General features: G+C 46.0%; 1 protein-coding gene across 1 annotated transcript in view; it reads left to right on the forward strand.

Annotated features, from left to right (window-relative positions):
• The window catches only part of DICER1 (dicer 1, ribonuclease III), a 179,844-nt gene that overhangs the window by 39,452 nt on the left and 117,157 nt on the right, over nucleotides 1-23,235 (forward strand). Inside the window, exons 5-7 of the mRNA XM_033953270.1 lie at nucleotides 8,167-8,297; nucleotides 10,642-10,776; nucleotides 19,340-19,500. Of these exons, the coding sequence (XP_033809161.1) occupies nucleotides 8,167-8,297; nucleotides 10,642-10,776; nucleotides 19,340-19,500 (427 nt within the window). The remainder of the gene's footprint in view (nucleotides 1-8,166; nucleotides 8,298-10,641; nucleotides 10,777-19,339; nucleotides 19,501-23,235) is intronic.

Here is a 23,235-nt window from a genome sequence, read left to right on the forward strand (position 1 = left end):
TCCAGTTTCTATTATTTTCAATGGGAAAAATTGTCTTGGAACTCGAACGTTTTGGAACTCGAACAGGGTTCTGGAACAGATTAAGTTTGGATTCCAAGGTACCACTGGATTCACCTTCTGTTGCTATTCCTAAATACTTAAGCTAACAAATTGCCTTCAGAAATGCACACCAAGTAAATTGGCTCCATCTGTGTTAAACTGTGCTGATTAACTTGATCTGATTAACTTGATGAGAATAAATTCAGCCATTTCTGTTGATTCCCTCTACTAAATTGTGTATTTCAAAGCAAATACCCAGCCATGAGTAGCAAGAAGCTGGCAAAAGGCACAGATCAAGTGAATAATATAAAAGAATTGCTAAGTCTTTGACATTTCCTTAGAGCATGGTTATGACACTTGTTAAGAAATGAAAGTGTGTGGCACATAGATTTTACACAGAACCGAATACGTTTTTCTTGTTGAATTCAGTGACACTGTCTGAAGCAGGGATGACTTGTGGCCTACTTCTGCTCTTTGGAGGCCTTATCTGTGACTCACTGAATTGATGCTACTGACCTATTATCACATCACATACTTCTGCCTAGAGCCTCTATCCTAGGTTAAGGAGCCCCTTGTAGACATGGTGCCAGAACATTTGGGGGCTACCAGCAAGGAGCCAAAGTTCTTGGACTTCCCTCTGGGTTAACCTTGAGGGGATATTTCTGGAGATGCTCAGGTCAAGAGGTTGGAACAGGAGAAGTGGAAAACCTCATCTTCCACGTTAAACTCTAGGTTCGGAGGATAGAAAAATGCATCCTCTGAAGACTCGGAGGTTCCTGGCTACTGCTGTCACTGAAGGGCCATGTTGTTGGTTCCTGATCGAGTCCTGTTGGCTACTCTGTGCCAGAGCTGACACCCCTCGGCTATGTGACAGAGGAGTTCTATCCAGACTCAGGCTGCAACTGTTCAGTGTCCTGTAGCCCGAGAGACATCTCTTCCAAACAGACCATGGTATGGGCATTGATTCAGGTGCCGTGCATTGCTTCAGAGCTCCAGTTGCCAGAGGGAAGCTCTCGCTCCAAGCTTACCAAGCAGAGAGGGAACCTCTTTTTACAGGTTGTATCAGCTAGCATATATCCTGAGATTATAGGGCAGGAGGCAGGTTTTCCCAGCATATAGGGAAATGTGTGTTTACTTCTCAAGTAATCCATGCAGTGGTGGGCTATTGTAATTCCTGTGTATCCTAGCTTCTGTGGTACTTAGTGCAATTTGGATATGAGACTTATCTGACCATTCTAATTTGCTACTTGCCATAGAAATAAATATTCTATTTTTCTAATACACAGTCTGGTTTATTGACTTGTCAGGAATTCTGTTTACCATGGGACTTTTAGATTTGGATCTGTTTACCTGTAGAGAAGGATAAACCAAGAAAAAAATTTTTGGTTAAGAATTATTTTCTTCTTGGTGTTTCCTTCTCTACACGTAGGTGTGTCTGGTGCTGGGAAGCTCAAAGCTGCCCACAGTCCTCCGGTACCTTTTATAGTGGCGCTGGTCAAGCGCAGTCTCCTGGATGGTTGCCTTTGTTTTAGAAGAGCGACACACAACGCAGGAGCATGACCTTTGCACTTCCTGTCTGGTTCCTTGCTGCGATATGTATAACGGCCGCGTCTACAGTAACCTGGTTCTGTAACTGGCATCTGTAACATGGACGTCGGTTACAGAATTGGGTTTATTTTGGGTGTGCATAGGCCCGATTTCTGTATAGAATGCTTGTCCTGGGCATCCTATACAGAATCCGGGCTCCAATGTCCAGCGCACACCCCTATATCACAAATGCAAGTGGTTTATCACAGCTTTGAATTCCTGTTCAAAAGATATTGTCTTAACTGTTTTGTAATCCTCTGATGTTGTGTTGATGACAAAAATCATCATCTTCTGTTGTTCAGTTCTGTTAACTGTTTTCACAAGAATCAAAAACATGGAAAGTCTCTCAAATTCTCTCTCTCTCAACACCAGTCTGTGTTTTGCTAAACAGCGTGTTCAGGAGGCGAGAACCACACAGGAGCTTCTCAGGAACAAACTTAACCTTCCTGTTTCTTATACATTGCTAGTTTTTTAGCCCGTTACATTAATGGGTGCTAGAATAGATGTATAGACTTAGGCATTTCTTTCTGTCTGTCATTTCTTTCTGTCTGTCTGTCTTAGAGAGCTGCACGGGAACGGGGACGACGGGAATCCCGCGGGACCCGCGGGCATCCCGCGGGTTCCCCCTTTGGGTCACGGGGATCCCGTGGGGACGCCCCTAGGGTCGTGGGGATCCTGTGGGGACGCCCCCTAGGGTCGCGGGGATCCCGTGGGGACGCCTCCGAGGGTCGCGGGGTTCCTGCGGGGCTGGATGTACTCAGTCGCGCGGCTCTTCTCCCTACCTTATCTGCTTGCAGCACAGAGCCGAACGGAAGTCTTCCCGACGTCAGCGCTGACGTCGGAGTGGAGGGAGGGCTTAAACAAAGCCCTCCCTCCCTCCGACGTCAGCGCTGACGTCGGGAAGACTTCCGTTTGGCTCTGTGCTGCAGGCAGTGCAGGTAAGGAGGAGAGTAGCCTCGCGGTTCGAGTGGCTACCAAGGGAGGGGGCGGTCCGCCCCGCCACACCCCACCCCGGTTGCAGCACAGCCGGCCAGGTCCCCTTACTTTTGTGGCACTTCCCCGACCGACCGACAACAGCCCCGGCCGACAATCCTCCCTGCCCTGTAGCCGCGAATCTAAATTATCTTCTTACAGCAGCTGTAATAAGGTAATTTAGATTCGCAGTTAAGGGTAGGGAGGTTTGTCGGACCGGGGCTGTTGTCAGTCGGTCGGGGAAGTGGCACAAAAGTAAGGGGACCTGGCCGGCTGTGCTGCACCCGGGGCGGTAGAGAAGGAGTGGGGAGAAGGACGCTGAAAGGCCATGGGGAAGACGGGAGGAGGGGGTGAAGGACTCTGAAAGCACTTGAAGACAGAGGAGGGAGAAGGACGCTGAAAGCACATGAGGAATACAAAGGGGTGGAGAAGGACGCTGAAAGGCCATGGGAAGGGCGGGGGGGGGGGGAAGGACTCTGAAAGCACTTGTGGAAGACAGAGGGGGAGAAGGATGCTGAAAGCACATGGAGAAGACAAAGGGGTGGAGAAGGACGATGAAAGGACATGGGGAAGACAAAGGGGTGGAGAAGGATGCTGAAAGGCCATGGGAAGGGCGGGGGGGGGGGGAAGGACACTGAAAGCACTTGTGGAAGACAGAGGGGGGAGAAGGATGCTGAAAGCACATGGGGAAGACAAAGGGGTGGAGAAGGACGCTGAAAGGACATGGGGAAGACGGGGGGGGTGGAGAAGGACGCTGAAAGGCCATGGGGAAGACAGAGAGGGAGAAGGACGCTGAAAGGACATGGGGAAGACAGAGAGGGAGAAGGACGCTGAAAGGACATGGGGAAGCAGAGGGGGGAGACGGACACTGAAAGCACATGTGGAAGACAGAGGGGGGAGAAGGACGCTGACAGGACATGGGGAAGATGGGGGGAGAAGGACGCTGAATGGAAATGGGGAAGAGAGAGTAGGGAGAAGACGCTGGCAGGGAAGAAGACAGATGCCAGACTATGGGGGGAGCGGAGAGAAGAAGATGGGTGCCAGACCAATTTGGAAGGGGGAAGAAAGGGAGAGGCACAGTAACAGAGCAAATGGAAGATGCAGAAGGAAGAGAGACAGTGGATGGAAGGAATTGAATGAGAACATGAGGAAAGCAGAAACCAGGCAACAAAGGTAGGAAAAGAATTATATTTCTTTTTTTTTATTTTGCTTCAGGATAAAGTAGTATATTAGTTGTGTTGATAAAAATTTATAAACATTAGAGGCTCTGGTAGAAACCCATTTGCAAAGTATGTATTCTTCCCAATTAATATTTTCAAATTAATAAAGTCTTTTTGCTTATTTGTAAATGGGTTTCTACCAGAGCCTTTAATTCAGTAGCATAATTAAATGAAATAACTATTTCTGAAGTTTATATGGACGGGCGGGGACGGAGAAGATTCCTCGCGGGGACGGGTGGGGACGGAGGGGATTCCTCGCGGGGACGGGTGGGGACGGAGGGATTCCTCACGGGGACGGGTGGGGACGGGTGGGATTCCTCACGGGGACGGGTGGGGACGGGTGGGACTTTGGCGGGGACGGGTGGGGACGGGTGGGATTTCTGTCCCCGCGCAACTCTCTAGTCTGTCTTTCTCCCTGCCCCCTGCCTGTCTGTCTTTCTGTCTCTCTTCCTGGCCCCCTGTCCAGCAGCACCCCTTCCCTGCTCTTACCTAATAAGTCTCCCGTGTTTTCTGAAGCAGCTCTGCCAGGACCCGCTGTAGGCTCCTTATTCAGCTGTGGAAACCGCCGCATGTGTCGCAAATCGCCACTGCCGCACGCATCATAAATTGCTACAGGCTCCTACTGCGCATGCAGTGGCACGGCCCCAAGGATCACGGAGATTGAAGTGCACATGGCACGCTAAGAGTTTTATTATAGTGGATAAGCCACATGTAGACTGCAGCAAAGTGGGTTACAAAACCCAGATCAATGCACATACTGTTAAGGAATGACACACTTAACAAGACAGAGTGGAGAAGGAATGGGGAAAAGAAAGTCCTAGAGAGAATCGTACAGCCTTCTGCTATAGAGAGCCTAAAAGAAAAATGAAACTCGTATGGAAGGATCTTTTAGCGTGACAGTGACCGGGAGTGCGCAAGCACACAAAGGTGCAGTGAGGTTTCTAAGGAACTAAAAAGTAAAGGCCCTTGAATGGCCCAGTCAGAGCCCTGACCTCAAACCAGTCAAAAATCAATGGCATGACTTGAAGATTGGCAAATTCCTCACGGCACATAGATGGACAGTAGAGCTTGAACAATTTTGTAAAGAGGAATGGTCTAACATTGATGTTCTACTAGAGTGGTGTAAACATAATGCAACAATCACATTTGTACGGTAATTGTTGCCAAATGTGTTTGCCACCAAATATTGACTTTGGGAGGTGGAGGCCTGGCAGTTGTTGCATTTTAGTTCTGTTTTTTGGTATATGCTTAATCCCTCCAATAAACTATCTTTTCCCCTGAAAATTGTAATATATGGTGTGTGTGTGTATGAAGACACCCACAAAAGAGTGTTTGTTGAGTGCAGATCATTGTCTAAATTAACATTGGGACTACTTCTGTAAAGAATTTGTATGACGGACATCTTAATAATAATAATAATTATAATAACTTTATAATAACTTTATTCTTTTATACCTCCAAAACCAAAAGTTCTAGGTGGTTTACACTAAAAATATGGCAGATGAGGTTCAACGTGGATAAGTGTAAAGTGATGCATATAGGTAACAAAAATCTCATGCAATAATACAGGATGTCCGGGGCGGTACTTGGAGAGACCTCCCAGGAAAGAGACTTGGGAGTTCTGATCGACAAGTCGATGAAGCCGTCCACGCAATGTGCAGCGGTGGCAAAAAGGGCGAACAGAATGCTAGGAATGATAAAGAAGGGGATCATGAACAGATCGGAGAAGGTTATCATGCTGTTGTACCGTGCTATGGTGTGCCCTCACCTGGAGTACTGTGTCCAACACTGGTCGCATACATGAAGAAGGACTCGGTACTATTCAAAAGGGTCCAGAGAAGAGCGATTAAGATGGTTAAGGGGCTGGAGGAGTTGCCGTACAGCGAAAGATTAGAGAAACTGGGCCTCTTCTCCCTCGAAGAGGAGATTGAGAGGGAACGTGATCGAAACATTTAAGGTACTGAAGGGGAATAGACTTGGTAGATAAGGACAGGTTGTTCACCCTCTCCAAGGTAGGGAGAATGACAGGACACTCTCTAAAATTGAAAGGGGATAGATTCCGTACGAACTTAAGGAAGTTCTTCACCCAGAGAATGGTAGAAAACTGCAATGCTCTTCCGAAGTCTGCCATAGGGGAGAACACCCTCCAGGGATTCAAGACAAAATTAGACAAGTTCCTGCTGAACCAGAACGTACGCAGGTAGGGCTAGTCTTAACTAGGGCACTGGTCTTTGACCAGAAGGCTGTCGTGTGAGCGGACTGTGGGCACAATGGACCACCGGTCTGACCCAGCAGCGGCAATTCTTATGTTCTTTAAGAGCTGGACAATCAGTGAAATACAGTAAAAAATACAAATATTTGTAATAAAACTCAATAATAAAACTCTTATTAAGTAATAAATTTATCAAACAAAGTGGTCTTAATTAATTTCCGAAAACAGCAATAGGATAACATAGCTTGCTGAATATATTTACCTAACCAAGATTGTTGCCTACCAGCTTGAAATGCTAAGGTCCTATGTAAGAAGGTCTTATATCTACATCCATTAATTTTTGGATAAGCAAATAAGTAGTAGTTTCTAGTTTCTCTTGATGGTCTATGCAAAACAAAATGAGGAAAAAGATAAGCTGGAGACAATCCCAATATCAGCTTAAAGCAGATACAGGAAAATTTGAATAATACTCTTTCTTCCAAAGGCAGCCAATGAAGTAAACAATAAAATGGACTAATGGTCGTTCTTTTTTAAACCAAAAATCAATCGAACAGCTGTATTCTGAATTATCCTTAATTTCCTTAGACCCCTGATGCAGACCAAGAGCCGAAACACTGGCAGTGTTGGGTCTTTTAGTGAATAAAGAATCGGAGATGCGGCAAAGGAAATCAGAGCATGGGAAGGCCGTGAAGCAGCGTCTTTAGTGTGATGCGGCTGCTGCTGGAGCCGGGAGGTTTGACGGTCGTCTCGCAGTGGGAGGATCAGTGGGGTCGGCTGCATGGCGGCGATAGTGGGAGAGAGGGTTCTACTGCACAGGGGGATGGTTGGCAGGCAGGCTGGCTGGCTTTGGAGGGTGGGGGTGGGACAAAATATGGAAGGCAGTGAGGGGGAGCAGGGAAAAGGTGCCATGGGAGCAGGGAAGAGGCGCTGCTGGATCGGGGGAGCAAGGAAGAGGGACAGGGGGAGCAAGGAAAAGGTGCTGCTGGACTGGGAGAGCAGGGAAGAGGTGCTGCTGGACCGGGGGAGCAGGGAAGAGATGCTGCTAGACCGGGGGAGCAGGGAAGAGGTGCTGCTGGACAGGGGGAGCAGGGAAGAGGGACCAAGGGAACAGGGAAGAGATGCTGCTGGACCGGGGGAGCAGGGAAGAGGTGCTGCTGGAGCAGGGAAGAGGGACAGTGGGAGCACGGAAGAGGTGCTGCTGGACCGGGGGAGCACGGAAGAGGTGCTGCTGGACCGGGGGAGCAGGGAAGAGGTGTGCTGGACCGGAGGAGCAGGGAAGAGGGACAGGGAGAGCAGGGAAGAGGTGCTGCTGCACAGGGAAGTGGGGTGGGGGAGGGAAATGCTGCTGCACAGGGAAATGGAGGGGAGGGTATGCTTCTGCTGCCACTGCACAGGGAAGTGGGGTGGGGAGGAAAATGCTGCTGGTGAGAAAAGGGGGCTGGGGCTGAAAGGGAAAAGATGGGAGAAGGGGACTGGGGGTAAAAATGGGTTTGGAGCTGGGGCTGAAAATAGGGGGCATGTCAGGGAAGGAGGCTTTACTAGCACCTGTTAATGTAACGGGCTTAAACACTAGTTACAAATATAAAACATAAAAAAACCAAACATACCTTGTGAATGACAAACCAGATAGTATTCCTAAAAGGAATGCCAAATCATAAAAATAGTAGAAAAGATTGTAGCATTAGCCCTAGTGCTTAAGTTATGAATGAGCACCTTTTTATCCTAGGTGATTGCATCTGGTCTGAATATTTCTTTTTCTTTTTATCTCACTGTCATACTTGAATTATATAGATTTATACAACATGGTTACCACATGAAGGTACTCGATATGACTTGATGAGAGCAATTTATTCTCTCCCCCTCAGAGATAATAATTTGCCAGCTTTGCTGCTGAATTTTAGGTTGTGGTATTCTCATCTTTATGAAAACTTCAGGGTCATAATGTGTTTTTAGTGTGTCCCCTTATGTCCTAGAAAGCAGGTCAAGCTGCTGCTGATGTGTTTTTCTGCTGATGCCATAAAAGTCAAAAAGTCTGATAAAGGGTCAGATATCTTCATATACAGGATGTCTCCTGATATAAAATCTGATGAGTTTAAAGTTGGATTAAACATTTTGTATTTTTATGTTTTTTTAAAGCATATCAAGTTGCTCAACAAGTATCAGCTGTCAGGACCCACTCTGATATTCAGGTGGGCGAGTATTCAAGCTTGGAAATAACTGAATCTTGGACAAAAGAAAGATGGCATGAAGAATTTGTTAAACATCAAGTAAGTCCTTGTGTTTTGTATGTTACCCCAAAATTCTATATATGGTATTTAAAGTTATGTGTACATTAGTGCATTTGGCTGATCTATTTGCATAACTTAGATAATAGGACTAATCGGGACTGATAATTGACCTTAATTGGAGTATTTCTATACTATTGCCTCCTGAGGTCTCTGATCTCTGTATTTCCTCTGAATATCTACTTATTGTATTTCGCTGAATGTCCAGCACTCTTGATTGTAAACCGCCTAGAAGTCGCAAGATTGTGGCGGTATAGAAGAATAAAGTTATTATTATTATTATTAATTGAATGTTGCATGCACGATTTGGTAGGTGCATAGCATAAAGTGTTATGTGCCTTGTTCAGTGCGTGTAGGTAAAAATGGGTATGGTTGGGGCAGATTATGGGCATTTTTTTTGTTATGCACAAGTTTTTCACTTATCTGTTATTTTGGATTTAACTGATGACCTTTTCAGTAGTACAGTAGAATCCCAATTATCTGGTACTCAAGCAACCAGCACTCTCACCCAACCGGGGAAAAAAAATCACCATCCCCAAAAAATCATCCTTCTTCCAGCCCCCAAAGCAGCAGTGGTTCTGACTGGACAACCCCCCTCCATCCCTCCCTCCAATTCCAAAGCAGCAGCAGTCTTGACCCCGCCACCCATCCTCTCTCACCCGAAACAGCAGCGGTCTTGATCCGCCAACCTCCCCTACTTCTCTTCTTTACCCAAAGTAGCAGCGGCAGCCAGTCAACAGAGGCAGCACTGTAAACAGGCTCTTTGCGACCAGCCCCGGCAGTCCTTTCTTCTGCCGCATCACTTCTGCCGTAGCAGAGGAAAGGCCCTGACAGGGCCAGCTATGAGAAGCCTATTTACAGTGCTGCCTCTGCTGCTTCAGGTAAGTGAGGGAGGTCCAGAAGGCCAGACCCGCACAGAGGGAGGGAGGGCAGTCCTGGGGGTGAGGTGGGCCAGAAGTATGTGTTGGGGCGGGTCCAGCAGGGTGATGAGGAGGGAAGATGGAAGGATGCTGGATCCTTAAGTGGGGGGATGGGGAGAGAAGGGGAAGAGAGAAAGTGGGAAGGGAAGAACAGATGCTGGATCTACAAGTGGGGGTAGGGAGGATGATAGAGAGAGGAGGGGAGACAAAACTATTTTTGAGTAATTCTCTCAAGCAACCAGAAACTAGAATTATCCAGCATCTACCAATCCCCATGGGCACCAGATAACTGAGAGATTGCTGTAACTTAAGGCAAGTGACATTCAGTTATTGTAGGTATTTCTCTGTCGCCTGAGGGCTCACAATCTAAGGGCCATGTTTACTAAAGCTTAGTGTTTCTTTAAATTTTGTATGACCTATAGGAATATAATGAGCTGCACAGTGCTAAGCTTTAGCAAACATGACTCTTAAGTTGTACCCAAGACAGTGAAGGGTTAACATACTTGTCCAAGATAGACTACTGTATCTCTCAGTTTATGATAAGAAAAATTACACTGATAGTATATACAGTATTAACAATTAAATATTTTTGAAATAAATAGATCTTAGACATTAGCAAAAAGAATCATGAGAGGATTGCTTCTTCACAGATATAGAGCAGTTTAAATTTGGAATGAGATGTCTAAGAACAAGGGTATCCCTGACCTGTTATTGCTCGATCTTGTGCGACTGAACTCCACTTGTTCCTCTAAGAAATTCACCAGGAGCGTCAGAGGCATTTGAACCTTGATTTAATTTGTTATCTAAGACTTATGTACCTACCAGCTTTTCAGTGTACGGTTTTCAAGTGATATCTGTTATGATAGAAACTAAGCACAATGGTTGAGGATTGATGTGTTTCCTTCATGTGCATTCTTATGCTTTATGCATGCATTGATTGAATGAAGTGTTGTTTTAACCAGTATTAAAATGAGGGATGGGAGTGGCTCACACTTTTAAGATGCAAGTATTTTAAGCTATACAGTGTACCCCCGCAAATTCGTGGTTTGTGAATCACAGACCCAATCTTTCGCGGTATTTTCCGACCGCCTCTTCCTGGTACTAAAGTCAGGCTACACCAATCAGGAGCTGCTTTGACATGCCAGATAGCATTTCAAAGCAGTTCCTGATTGGTGTAGCCTGACTTTAGTTCTCGGAAGAGGCAGACAGAAAATACTAAGAATGATCCCACCAGCGCCCCAGCTGCATTCTCCTGCCTCCAATCCACATTCGCAGTTTTTTAGAATTCACCAGTGTTCCTGGAACGGAACCCCCTCGAATTTCGAGGGAGTACTGTAGTGTGTAGTACATTTCATCAAAGCACATTTTGTATTATATTTCTCTCTCTCTCTCTTTTTTTTTTTAAGGCTCTGGTTATGACATGTCATATCTTCTTAAATATTTTGAAAAATGAATACTTGTCCCTCTCGGATATTAACCTTCTTGTGTTTGATGAGTGCCATCTTGCCATTCTGGATCATCCTCATCGAGAAATTATGAAGGTTTGTACCATCTTTTTCTTTCCCCTATTCTCTTTAACATCTACATGTCCTCCCTGAAACTCTTTCAACTATCCCCCCTGGAAACAATCTACACTTATGCAGATGACATCCTTGTCCTCCTTGAGACTGACCAGAACCTCACCAACCTCCACGAAAACATTACAGCTTGCATAATGAGACTCCGTGCCTGGTCCCTCTCGGTACAGATGAAACTAAACGAATCTAAAACAAAACTACTCTGGCTCGGCCCAAAATTCGAACACCTGCCCACACTTTTCACACTACCCACAGGCGATACACTACAACTCGAGTTCTCATGCAAGGTCCTTGGTATCACTATCGATTCCTCTCTCTCCCTCAATGACCACCTCAACTCCTTGGCAAAATCATGCTTTTTCAGCCTTCACATGCTGAGGAAAGCTAGATCCTACTTTAGCCAACAACACTTTGCCATCCTTGTCCAATCCATCATCCTCTCCAAACTAGATTACTGCAACGCCATCTACTTAAATCTATCAAAAAAAGTATTCTAAGACTCCAGCTAATCCAGAATACTGCAGCCAAACTGATCTTCTCAAAACGCAAGTCTGACCATGCCTCCCCACTCCTTGCCAAACTTCATTGGCTCCCAATAATCTCCAGAATCCATTTCAAATGTTCCTGCCTGGCTTTCAAGATCATTCACGGAATCCTGCCTCCTCTTATCCCACTGTCTTTCAACTCCTCCAGTCCCGACTCCTCCAGAACTGCCCAAAGGCTTAAACTAGCCTTCCCCTCTCCATGCGGCATCCACTATTCAGGCAAACTTGGAAAATCCCTTCTCTTCAAAATCACAGGTCTTTGGAACGACCTCACCACCCCGCTGCGGAACCTGAGCTCCCTTCAATTATTCCGCAAACAACTGAAAACCTGGCTTTTCAGCAAATTGTAGCTCTATCCTTCCCCCCTTTCTCTCCCCCCTTCTACACATAAGTTCATGTAATCCTTTTTCTTCTTCTCTACCCACTATTTTAAGTTCTTGTTCACCGTGTCGAGCTCCATTCTCATGGAGATGATGCGATATATAAACTTAAGGTTTAGATTAGATTAGTGCTAGCATAACAGTGATTGTGTCTTGTCATGTGTTGGCTTCAGGCAAGTTGCTGACATACGCTGGCTTTTACTAAACTGCAGTAGAGCTACTTACCTCAGGCTAGCGAGGTAAATGCTCTGACGCTAATAGGAATTGAATGAGCTTCGGAGCATTTACCTCGCTGACCCTTGGTAAGAAGCTCTACTGCAGTTTAGTAAAAGGAGCCTATAGACAGCACCTCATGATTTTTCAGGTTTTAACTACCTTTTAAGCACCTAATGGGTTGCCAGGGGCCACTTTTCCCACTCCCAAGTTGTGAGCTTGTCCTTTAAATGAGGACTGCTTCAGAAGCCATAGTCCTACGTCTTCACTGTAGGGAAGGCCAGTCTCCTCCTTGTGACAACTTTTACTTTTGCCCTAACAGTGGGTTAGATAAATTGTCATTTGTACTTCCACTATTGGTGTGTGTTAAAGCTAACTTCAGTGGATTTACCAGGTTTATCTTTACACTTTCTTCAGGTTGAGGACTGGGTCTTTATTTAATACATGAGAAAACTGATTCCAGTTTACTGGCTTTGCAAGTACAGCATTATGTTGGATTTCATTTTAAGTAAACCGAGATACTTTTGTTAAAAAAAAAAAAGTAAAAGACTTCAGTTTGAGATCTTTTTGGGACTTGATATACCGCCAAAGTGGCCTGTAAGGTGTCTAAGCGTTTTGCTTCAAGAACAAAAATATACAAAATAACTATACATGGACAGTTAATACAGACCAATAATAATAAATACAAATATAGTGCATACAGGTCAAATAATAAAGCATTTAGAAAGATAAAACATACAGTACATACCCCCCCAATAATAAATAAATAAATTTTGATGGTATAGCTGCATTTGGGTTAGGTACCAAATAACTGTGAGAACAGATGTTTTGGGTTGGTTTTTTTTTATATGCTTTTATAATTACATCAAATAATTTTCAATGATAAGGAAAAACAGAGTCAAAACATTAATTCTAGAAACATTTAAAATTAACTCTGAATAGTCCACATTCTAGAAGAGACAATTCAAATTCTAGGAGGAAATTCAGGAATCAAAAATAAAGGTATAGGCTGTAACAAATCTTAGAACATAAGAATAGCCTTACTAGGTCAGACCAATGGTCCATCAAGCTCAGTAGCCCATTCTCATGGTGGCCATCCAGGTCACTAGTACCTGGCCAAAACCCAAGGAGTAACAATATTCCATGCCACCGATCCAGGGCAAGCAGTGGCTTCCCCCATGTTTTTCTCAATAACAGACTATGGACTTTAACTCCAGGACCTTGTCCAAACCTTTCTTAAAACCAGCTATGCTATCCGCTCTTACCACAACCTCTGGCAACCTCTGGCATAACTATTCTCTGAGTGAAAAAAAATATTTCCTCCTATTGGTTTTAAAAGTATTTCCCTGTAACTTTGAGTTTCCCCTAGTCTTTGTAATTTTTGATGGAGTGAAAAATTGATCCACTTGTACCAGTTCTACTCCACTCAGGATTTTGTAGACTTCAATCATATCTCCCCTCAGCCGTCTCTTTTCCAGGCTGAAGAGCTCTAACCGTTTTAGTCTTTCCTCATACGAGAAGAGTTCCATTCCCTTTTATCATCTTGGTCGCTCTTCTTTGAACTTTTTCTAGCGCCATTATATTTTTCTTACATTACATTAGTGATTTCTATTCTGCCAATACTTTGCAGTTCAAGGTGGATTACATAAAAGTTTTCAGAGATTACATAAAAGTTTACAGGAATAGCATAAGAGATGTCATAAGAGTTACATAAGAATTACCAAAGAGTTGTCGAGATCTTAAGGTGGTAAGTGTTGGGTAAATAAAGGCATTTTAGCATTAGTTGGGTAGTTAGAAGCATATTAGAGTATATTAAGAGTGTAGAATGGATAGGTGGGGTTTAGGTAGGAACTGGTCATATTAGATAGGTTTTATGTATTTTTTTGAAGAGTAGGGTTTTTGAGATAAGCAGACCAGAATTGAACTCAATACTCTAGATGAGGTCGCACCATGGAGCGATACAGGGGCATTATAACATTCTTAGTCTTGTTAACCATTCCCTTTTTAATAATTCCTAGCATCCTGTTTGCTTTTTTGGTTGCCACCGCACATTGGGCGGAAGGTTTCATCATATTGTCTATGATGATACCCAGATTGTTCTCACTCTCAAAGACCACAAATTATATTAATTAGGACTAGATACAGTATTATTAACACCTTTCCCTTCAAGAAAAAATTGCAATTGAGAGGGCTCAAAGAAAACATAAGAATGTTTTAGTAACAAATCTTTTCTTCCATGACTGAGTCCTTTTAGATATATCAGGAAAAAAGAGCAGATGAGTTTTGAGCATTCTCTTGAATTCCTGCAGGGTGGGCAGATTCCTGATGTGCAAGGAGAGAAGGTAGCTGTATCATGGTAACCACATTAAAATTATTTTTCAAACAGCTGCTTGCAGCCAAGATAACTTAGTTAATCAATCCTGAGTTTGCATAACCCTGTAGCTAGTGATCTCTCTCTACGCTCTGTCCTTCTCCCTCCATCCATGTGCCCCCACCTCTTGCTGCCTGTGGCCTCCCCTGCATTCACTTTGAGAATCCCGGAGAGGGTAGGAGCCAGTTCAAGCCCCTTCAGCCTAGCACAGAGATAAGAGTGCCAATCATCCAGGCGGGGGGGGGGGGGGGGAGATGGGAGTGCCGGTCATCGGTGGGTGAGAGGGTTAGAGGAGATAGCAGTGGTCATCAGTGGAGATAGTAGTGCTGGTCACCAGGAGGGGAGAGAGAGAGAGCTGTGCTGGTCATGGGAAGGAGGTGGAAGAAAGCAATGCTGGGCATCTGGAGGGGTGGAAAATAGCATTGTTGGTATTTGAGTGGGGAGGGGAGGGAAAAAAAACACCATCATCCAAAGGAGGCTTGAATATAAACAGAGAACCCCATTTTTGGCCCCAAAATCTCAGTTTATTTTCGAGTATATACAGTAATCCTCATTCCCATGAAGCCTCCCCCCTCTCCTCGGTGGGGCGGTCGAGAACCCCGTCCCCCCAGGCTAGGCCGTCCTCATTTTCATCCTTCGTTCAGGACATGGCCCAAGCCCTGGGGATTGACCTCATGGTAGGCTCTCGGTATTCCAAAGAATTTTTGGAGGAACAGGACCTCCCTACTCTTCCTAGGGAGGTGCCTAGACTCCCTCTCAACAGTGTCCTTCTGCAAACCTGGCTGAATAACTTGTCAAGCCCTCTTACAGTCACGTCTGTGCCTTCGAAAATGGAATCGAAGTATAGGACGATTCCCCCTAAAGGGTTCGATAAGGCGCAGCTCTCCCACCAGTCTCTTCTGGTGGAGTCTGCTCTTAAAAAATCACAACCCTCACGGGTTTCTGCGGCGGTTCCACCAGGCAGGGAGGGGCGGACCCTGGACAAATTTGGCCGTCGCCTCTATTCAAATTCCCTGATGGCCACCAGGGTTCTAAATTACGCCTTCACCTTTTCCTCCTATTTGCGTGGTATGGTGAAGGATCTTCCTCAATATCGAAACTCGTTACCGGACTCCCAAAGAGCAGGATTCGATAAGTTTATGTCCAACCTGTCTCAATTGCGGTTGTACCTATTCCACGCAGTGTACGACGCCTTTGAGCTGGTTTCGAGGGTGTCGGCCCTCTCGGTGGCCATGCGCCGCTTGGCCTGGCTTCGCACCCTCGACATGGACCCAAACCTGCAGGAACGCCTGGCTGACTTGCCTTGTGTGGGGTCCGAGTTATTCGACGAGTCATTGGATGCGGTGACCAAACGCTTGTCGGAACAGGAGCGCTCTCTAGCATCCCTGGTCCGCCCCAAACCTAGACCCCCGCCGCAGAAACCCTTTCGGCCTCCGCCGCGCCGATACCCTCAGAAGTCGACCCCGGCTTTCTCGAGACCGCCTCCGAGACGTCCGTCTCAGCGAGGCAGAGGGGGACAAACCCAAGCCCAGGCGCAAGGCCCTTCTAAGCCCGCGCCTTCCTTTTGACGGGCTGAGCGGACGGGGCGGGTTCCCCTCCGCACTTTCACAGGAACCCCTTCCTATCGGGGGCCGTCTGCGGTCCTTCCGGGAGGCATGGACCGGGATTACCTCAGACGCTTGGGTGCTCCGGATCGTCTCCGAGGGCTACTCGCTCAACTTTGTGTCCTCGCCACCGGACAGTCCTCCAAGTTTAGTCCCCTGCAACCGTTCGCAGCTACCGACCCTTATAACCGAAGCCAAAGCCCTCTTGAAGCTTCGGGCGGTCGAGCCGGTCCCCAAGGACCAGTGGGGTACGGGGTTTTACTCCCGCTACTTTTTGGTTCCAAAAAAGACCGGGGACCTGCGCCCCATACTGGACCTCAGGAAGCTCAACAAATTCCTGGCCCGGGAGAAGTTTCGAATGCTATCTCTCCCGGTTTTGTATCCTCTCTTGGAGGAAGGGGACTGGATGTGCTCCCTCGACCTGAAGGAAGCATACACCCATGTTCCGGTGCACCCCGCCTGCCGAAGATTCTTACGATTCCAGGTGGGGGACCTCCACCTCCAGTACAGGGTACTGCCCTTCGGCCTGGCCGCGTCCCCACGAGTATTCACGAAGTGCATGGTGGTGGTTGCGGCAGCCCTGAGGTCACGTGGACTCCATGTGTTCCCTTACCTGGACGATTGGCTCATCAAAGCCCCGACCAGGGAGGGGGTTATCTCAGCGACCCGACAGTCTATTACCTTCCTGCAAACTCTCGGGTTCGAGATAAACTTTCCAAAGTCTCAATTGAGGCCGTCTCAGTCTCTTCAATTCATAGGTGCGGTGCTGGACACGGTGCGCCTACGCTCCTACCTGCCGACCCAGCGGTTGGAAACCTTGGTACGGATGAGCCGCCAGGTCTCTCAACTATCGAGGGTATCGGCCAAGCGCATGATGATGCTGCTGGGCCATATGGCCTCGACGGTACATGTCACGCCGTTTGCGAGGCTACATCTGAGGATCCCTCAGTGGACCCTCGCGTCCCAGTGGCGTCAGGAGTGCGACCCGGTGTCTCGCCTCATTTCGGTAACTCCGCCCTTGCGGAAATCGCTGCGTTGGTGGACAGACTCTTCAAATCTGTCCATGGGGCTATTGTTCCTCACTCTGCCTTTTCGCAAGGTCCTGACCACGGACTCCTCGGAGTACGCGTGGGGAGCCCATCTCGACGGTCTTCGCACGCAGGGCCTGTGGTCGACAGAAGACCGTCAGTGTCACATCAACGTGCTAGAGCTGCGAGCCATCTTCCTAGCACTTCGAGCCTTCGTTCACATATTGCAGGACCAGGTGGTCCTCGTCCGCACGGACAATCAGGTGGCAATGTATTATGTGAACAAGCAGGGAGGAACGGGGTCATGGCCCCTCTGCTCCGAAGCTCTTCGCCTCTGGGAGTGGGCGGCCTCCCGGAACATCTTCCTCCGGGCGGTCTACATCCAGGGAGAACGGAATTGCCTGGCGGACAAACTGAGTCGACTTCTGCAACCGCACGAGTGGACTCTACACTCAGCAGTTCTACACGAGATTTTCGCTCGCTGGGGAACGCCACAGGTGGATCTGTTTGCCTCTCCGGAGACACACAAACTACCACTATATTGTTCTCGGATGTACTCGCAGGACCGTCTGGAAGCGGATGCCTTCCTACTCGACTGGGAAGGGAGGTTCCTGTATGCATTCCCTCCGTTCCCTCTGATCATGCGAACGTTGGTACACCTAAAATCGTCCACGGCCACGATGATTCTCATAGCACCTCGATGGCCGCGTCAGCACTGGTTCTCCCTGCTGCTCCAGCTCAGCGCCAGAGAGCCTCTTCCCCTGCCTGTCTCTCCTTCTCTGCTGTCTCAGAGTCAAGGATCCATGTTACATCCCAATCTGCAGTCATTGCACCTGACAGCCTGGTTTCTTGTTCCCTGACTCCTCCGGACCTGTCTCAATCGGTGAAGGAGGTGTTGGAAGCCTCCCGCAAGATCTCGACGAGGCTTTGCTATGCGCAGAAATGGACCAGGTTCTCCACCTGGTGCTCGTCTTTCCACCTGGATCCGGTATCAGTTCCGGTATCCTCGGTTTTAGAATATTTGTTTCATTTGTCGCGCTCCGGCTTGAAAACCACTTCGGTGCGGGTTCATCTCAGTGCGATTTCTGCTTTCCACCAACCTCTGGAGGGACGCCCTCTGTCACTCCATCCCTTGGTGACACGCTTCATGAAAGGGTTACTCAGGGTTTGTCCCCCTCTTAAGCCTCCGTCCGTCGTGTGGAATTTGAATGTGGTTCTGGCTCAACTGATGAAACCCCCGTTTGAGCCACTCAACAAGTCCCCCTTGAAATTTCTGACTTGGAAGGCGGTGTTTCTAATTGCCCTCACCTCCGCCAGGCGGATTGGGGAGTTGCAAGCCTTGGTTGCGGACCCTCCTTTCACTGTCTTTCATCACGACAAGGTGGTCCTCCGCACCCATCCTAAGTTTTTACCTAAAGTTGTTTCTGACTTCCACCTCAATCAGTCCATTGTCCTTCCTGTGTTCTTCCCGAAGCCCCACTCCCATCCGGGCGAGACGGCGCTTCACACGCTTGACTGTAAGAGGGCGTTGGCATTTTATCTGCAACGCACCAGGCCTCATCGGAAGGTTCCTCAATTGTTCTTGTCCTTCGATCCCAATCGGTTAGGGCATCCAGTTTCCAAGCGCACTCTGTCTAACTGGTTGGCCGCTTGCATTTCCTTTTGCTACGCTCAGGCCGGCCTTCCTCCCCCGGGTCGAGTCACGGGGCACAAGGTCCGAGCGATGGCAGCTTCGATAGCTTTCCTCCGATCCACTCCGATGGAGGACATATGTAAGGCTGCCACTTGGTCTTCGGTTCATACATTCACCTCTCATTACTGCCTGGACACTTTATCCAGGAGTGACGGCCGGTTTGGCCAGTCAGTTTTGCAAAATCTGTTTTCCTAAATTGCCATCCTCCCACCTGCCCTTTTTTGGTTAGCTTGGAGGTCACCCACATGTGAGAATATCATGCCTGCTTGTCCTGGGATAAAGCACAGTTACTTACCGTAACAGGTGTTATCCAGGGACAGCAGGCATATATTCTCACAACCCGCCCGCCTCCCCGGGGATGGCTTCCTTGCTAGTTATGGAACTGAGGACCACGAGGTGGGATGCGCCCTCTAGTGGGCGAGAAGGCATGCACATGCGTGGTGCAGTGTGCAAACTTGAAACTTCAATCAAGTTTGCTTGAAAAGCTGTCCGCGCCGGGGCTCCGTAGATGACGTCACCCACATGTGAGAATATATGCCTGCTGTCCCTGGATAACACCTGTTACGGTAAGTAACTGTGCTCTACCTGTATGTCCAAGAGCTTATGCCAATGTTGTTGTACCACTCTGTAGGCCTTTAGATATTGGCAAAACATGGACAAGACAGAATTTCATTTTCTGATTTGACTTTGCAGATATGTGACAGTTGTTCCTCCTGTCCTCGAATCCTGGGACTGACAGCCTCCATCTTAAATGGGAAGTGTGATCCCTCCGAGTTAGAGGAAAAGATTCAGAAATTAGAGAAGATCTTAAGAAGCAGTGCTGAGACTGCAACAGACTTGGTGGTTTTAGACAGGTGAATTCATATGCTTGCAACATTTGTTTGGAGGTGTCTTAAAATAGTAAAATGTGCCAATACAAACCCTCTTATTCGAGATCTGTTTTTGTGTATTTGTGCCACTTATGCAAGTGTGTGATGATATATCGAATTCTTTAGTTTTTCTCATCCAGTGGTGTAAATGGTTTGGAACATGGAATGTGAAATGTTTATTTTCTGCTCCTTCTAAATTCTTGGTTTCTCATTTAAAGTCTCTGTGATGCAGGAGAGTGTGGTGCAGGGGTGAGAGCTGCAGCCTCAGCACCTTGAGGTTGTGGGTTCAAACCCCGCATTGCTCCCGGTGACTCTGGGCAAGTCACTTAATCCTCCACTGTCCAAGGTACATTTGATAGATTGTGAGCCCTTTGGGACAGATAGGGAAAATGCTCGAAGTACCTATATGTAAACCATTTTGAGTGTGGTTGTACGACTGCAAAATGGCGGTATACAAGTCCCAGTCCCTTTCCCTCATTGCAACCATGTCCAGTCTCATATATAGCCCCCTCTAGATTGCTTAGCATTTCTTTTCCGTGCCTTATAAAAAAAACATTGTTTGAAAAAAGGTAAATTTTGCTTTTGAGGAGAAACACTGCTTTGTGATGACATTTACGGATGAATGGGACAAAATTTAATGAGAAACTAGAACTAGTTGCCTGTAAGAATTCTGGAAAGGATAAGGTCTGTATTTAAAAATATTTCCTTTAAGTTATATGAAGAGGCCAAACATTTTTTATGCCAAAGAGGAGTATTTTAATGCAGAAGCCCTTTTGCGTACATCTCTGTAGAAGAGAATTATATCATTTAGAGCAGTGGTTCCCAACCCTGTCCTGGAGGACCACCAGGCCAGTCGGGTTTTGGGGATAGCCCTAATGAATATGCATGAGAGAGATTTGCATATAATGGAGATGACAGACATGCAAATCTGCTCCATGCATATTCATTAGGGCTATCCCCAAAACCCGACTGGCCTGGTGGTCCTCCAGGACAGGGTTGGGAACCACTGATTTAGAGTGCTGTTCTCCATATTGAAACTATTAAAACTTAGAGGCCCTTTCACTAAAGCTTATTGTGCTCTAAATACTGTGTATCCTATTTTGTACCTATAGACCACAAGGCACTTAACATATGCTAATATCCCTTAGCATGCACTAAGCTAAACTACAAACCTGTTTTTAATTGTTTTGACTGGAAGCAAAGACTACTTTATTTTTGAGAGGCTACCATACTTTTTTTCCCTTTATATTTCTTTTAATTTAAAAAAACTTATATTCCACTTAAGTGGATTAAAAAAAACAACCCAAACATAATCATAACACCACCAGAAAGCAGTGTAAAACACAATAAAACAAAGCACGTTGAATACTGTTAGCAATGCTTTTGGTTATAAAATAATGTCTCAAGACTGCATTGTTTTTAACTTACTATATGTGTTTGGCAGGATAGAAAATTGCTAACCGGTATTTAAGCATGAATGACTATAATCTCCACAGCTTCACCTTTGTGGGGCAGACTGGATGGATTGTGCAGGTTTTTATCTGCCGTCATTTACTGTGTCTTTGAGAGCATATTAAAGTTCAAACTAATAAAATGTAGAAGAATGTGTATTACTTCATTAATTTTTTAAGTGAGCATAACGTAAAAATAGCCTTACTGGGTCAGACCAATGGTCCATGAAGCCCAGTAGCCCATCCTCACAGTGGTCAATCCAGGTCCCTAGTACCTGGCAAAATCCCAAAGAGTAGCAACATTCCATGCTACCGATCCAGGGCAAGCAGAGGCTTCCCTCATGTCTTGTCTCAATAACAGACTATGGATTTTTCCTCCAGGAACTTGTCCAAACCTTTCTTAAAACCAGCTACACTATCCGCTCTTACCACAACCTCAAAAAATTTTCCTCCTATTGGTTTTAAAAGTATTTCCCTGTAACTATCAAGTGTCTCTTAATCTTTGTAATTTTTGACAGAGTGAAAAATCGATCCACTTGTACTCCACTAAGGATTTTGTAGACTTCAATATCTATATTGGGGGTGTTTTCAAGATTTGAATATTTGGGCCAGATATATGGCCTCTTTTACAAAGCCGCGCTAGCGGCTGCTTTGTGCTAATGGTCCCGAAGCCCATAGAGATTTAAAGGGCTTCGGGGCCGTTGCCACACGGCTTTGTAAAAGAGGCAGATAATTTTTGGCAAAACAGGGCAATAAAGTGAAATAGGTTATACATTATTGTATTCCATGCCCAATTTTGTAATGGTGCACTTAGGAGTCATTTTACTAAGCTGCGGTAGAAAGTGGCCTTAGTACACTTTTTATGCAGTTTTTCCTGCACGCTAATGCCTTTTTTTTTTTTTATAAATCACAGCCAGAAAACATCCGCTTTTCTATTTCTCCTAGTCATGTTGCTGTTAAAATTATGTGAGCACTTATCAACACCTATTTTGTAGCCGGTAATGCGGACATACTAACTCTCAAGTTTCAAGTTTATTAAAATTTTGATATAAACACAGTATTACATTACATTACATTAGGGATTTCTATTCCGCCATTACCTTGCAGTTCAAGGCGGATTACAAAAGAATTATCCAAGATGTATTACAAGAACTTACAAAAAAAAATGGTCATTTTCAAAAAAAGTAAGAAATGTGTAAGGTTATTTGTTTGGGGTAGTTGGCTTTAGTGAGAGGTGGAGTTTGAGACTTGCGGTATTATTTCTTTTTTCAGAGTTTTCTTGAAGAGTATGGTCTTTATTTCTTTTCTAAAAGTCTTGTAGTCGAGGGATGCCGTCAGTAGATTGGCAATTTGGTTGTCTAGTTTGGCTGCTTCAAATATATTCAATGCGTATAACAATAATAAATTGAGGGGACAAATAAAACCATTTAAAACATTGAACATACAATCATATCCATAATTAATTAATGATACATAAGGAAGGGAGGGATAAAGTACAATTATTAAAAAAAAAAAATTAAAAAAAAGACCTTTTGACACCTATGGACTGGCAGAAATAAAATTATTTTATGGACCGGCAGTTGAAAAACACTGGGCTAAGTCGTGCCCATCTCCACTCAGTCTCCGCCCCAGACCCCACCCCCTTAATAGTACTAATGAATTGAAAAAAGGTGTTACAATTAGTACTATTATGGGGGCGGGGTCTGGGGCGGAGACCCCCCCCACAATATAATTCTATTAACAACACATAATGGTTAACCACAAAATTAAAATACGCAAAGCACACTTTATGCTTTTTAACATTCATTCCTACCAGAAAACAGATAATCCCTTGCAAATGCAGGACCAAAAACTAAAAGTACTAATATTTACAAACAAACCCTAAGATACAAGACTCTGCAAGCAGTACAACCCCCAGAGGAAAAGAAATGAATGCATTTCTTCCTGAACAGACAAATCGATCACTAAATGAAAAAAATAAAAGCATTTCCCCTACCATTGTCTCTCTCCCTCCATGTGCCTTGCCTTCTGGCCTGCCCCCTGGTGTTATCTTTGGGCCGGTCCACTGTGCAATCAACACAGCGTCTTCGTGCTGGCTCCCTGAGTGCTGCATTGCACAAAGCTGTGGACAGCGGCTCCTTGCAAGTGTCCCTAGCCTCATCTGGAAGCCTTCCCTTTGACGTTACAACATCAGAGAGAAGACTTCAGTTCAGGCGCAGGCCACGCATAGGAGCCTTTTCCCATGGCCTTGTGCACTGCAGCACTCAGA

This window comes from Geotrypetes seraphini, chromosome 7, assembly GCF_902459505.1.
Source record: "Geotrypetes seraphini chromosome 7, aGeoSer1.1, whole genome shotgun sequence".
NCBI lineage: Eukaryota > Metazoa > Chordata > Amphibia > Gymnophiona > Dermophiidae > Geotrypetes > Geotrypetes seraphini.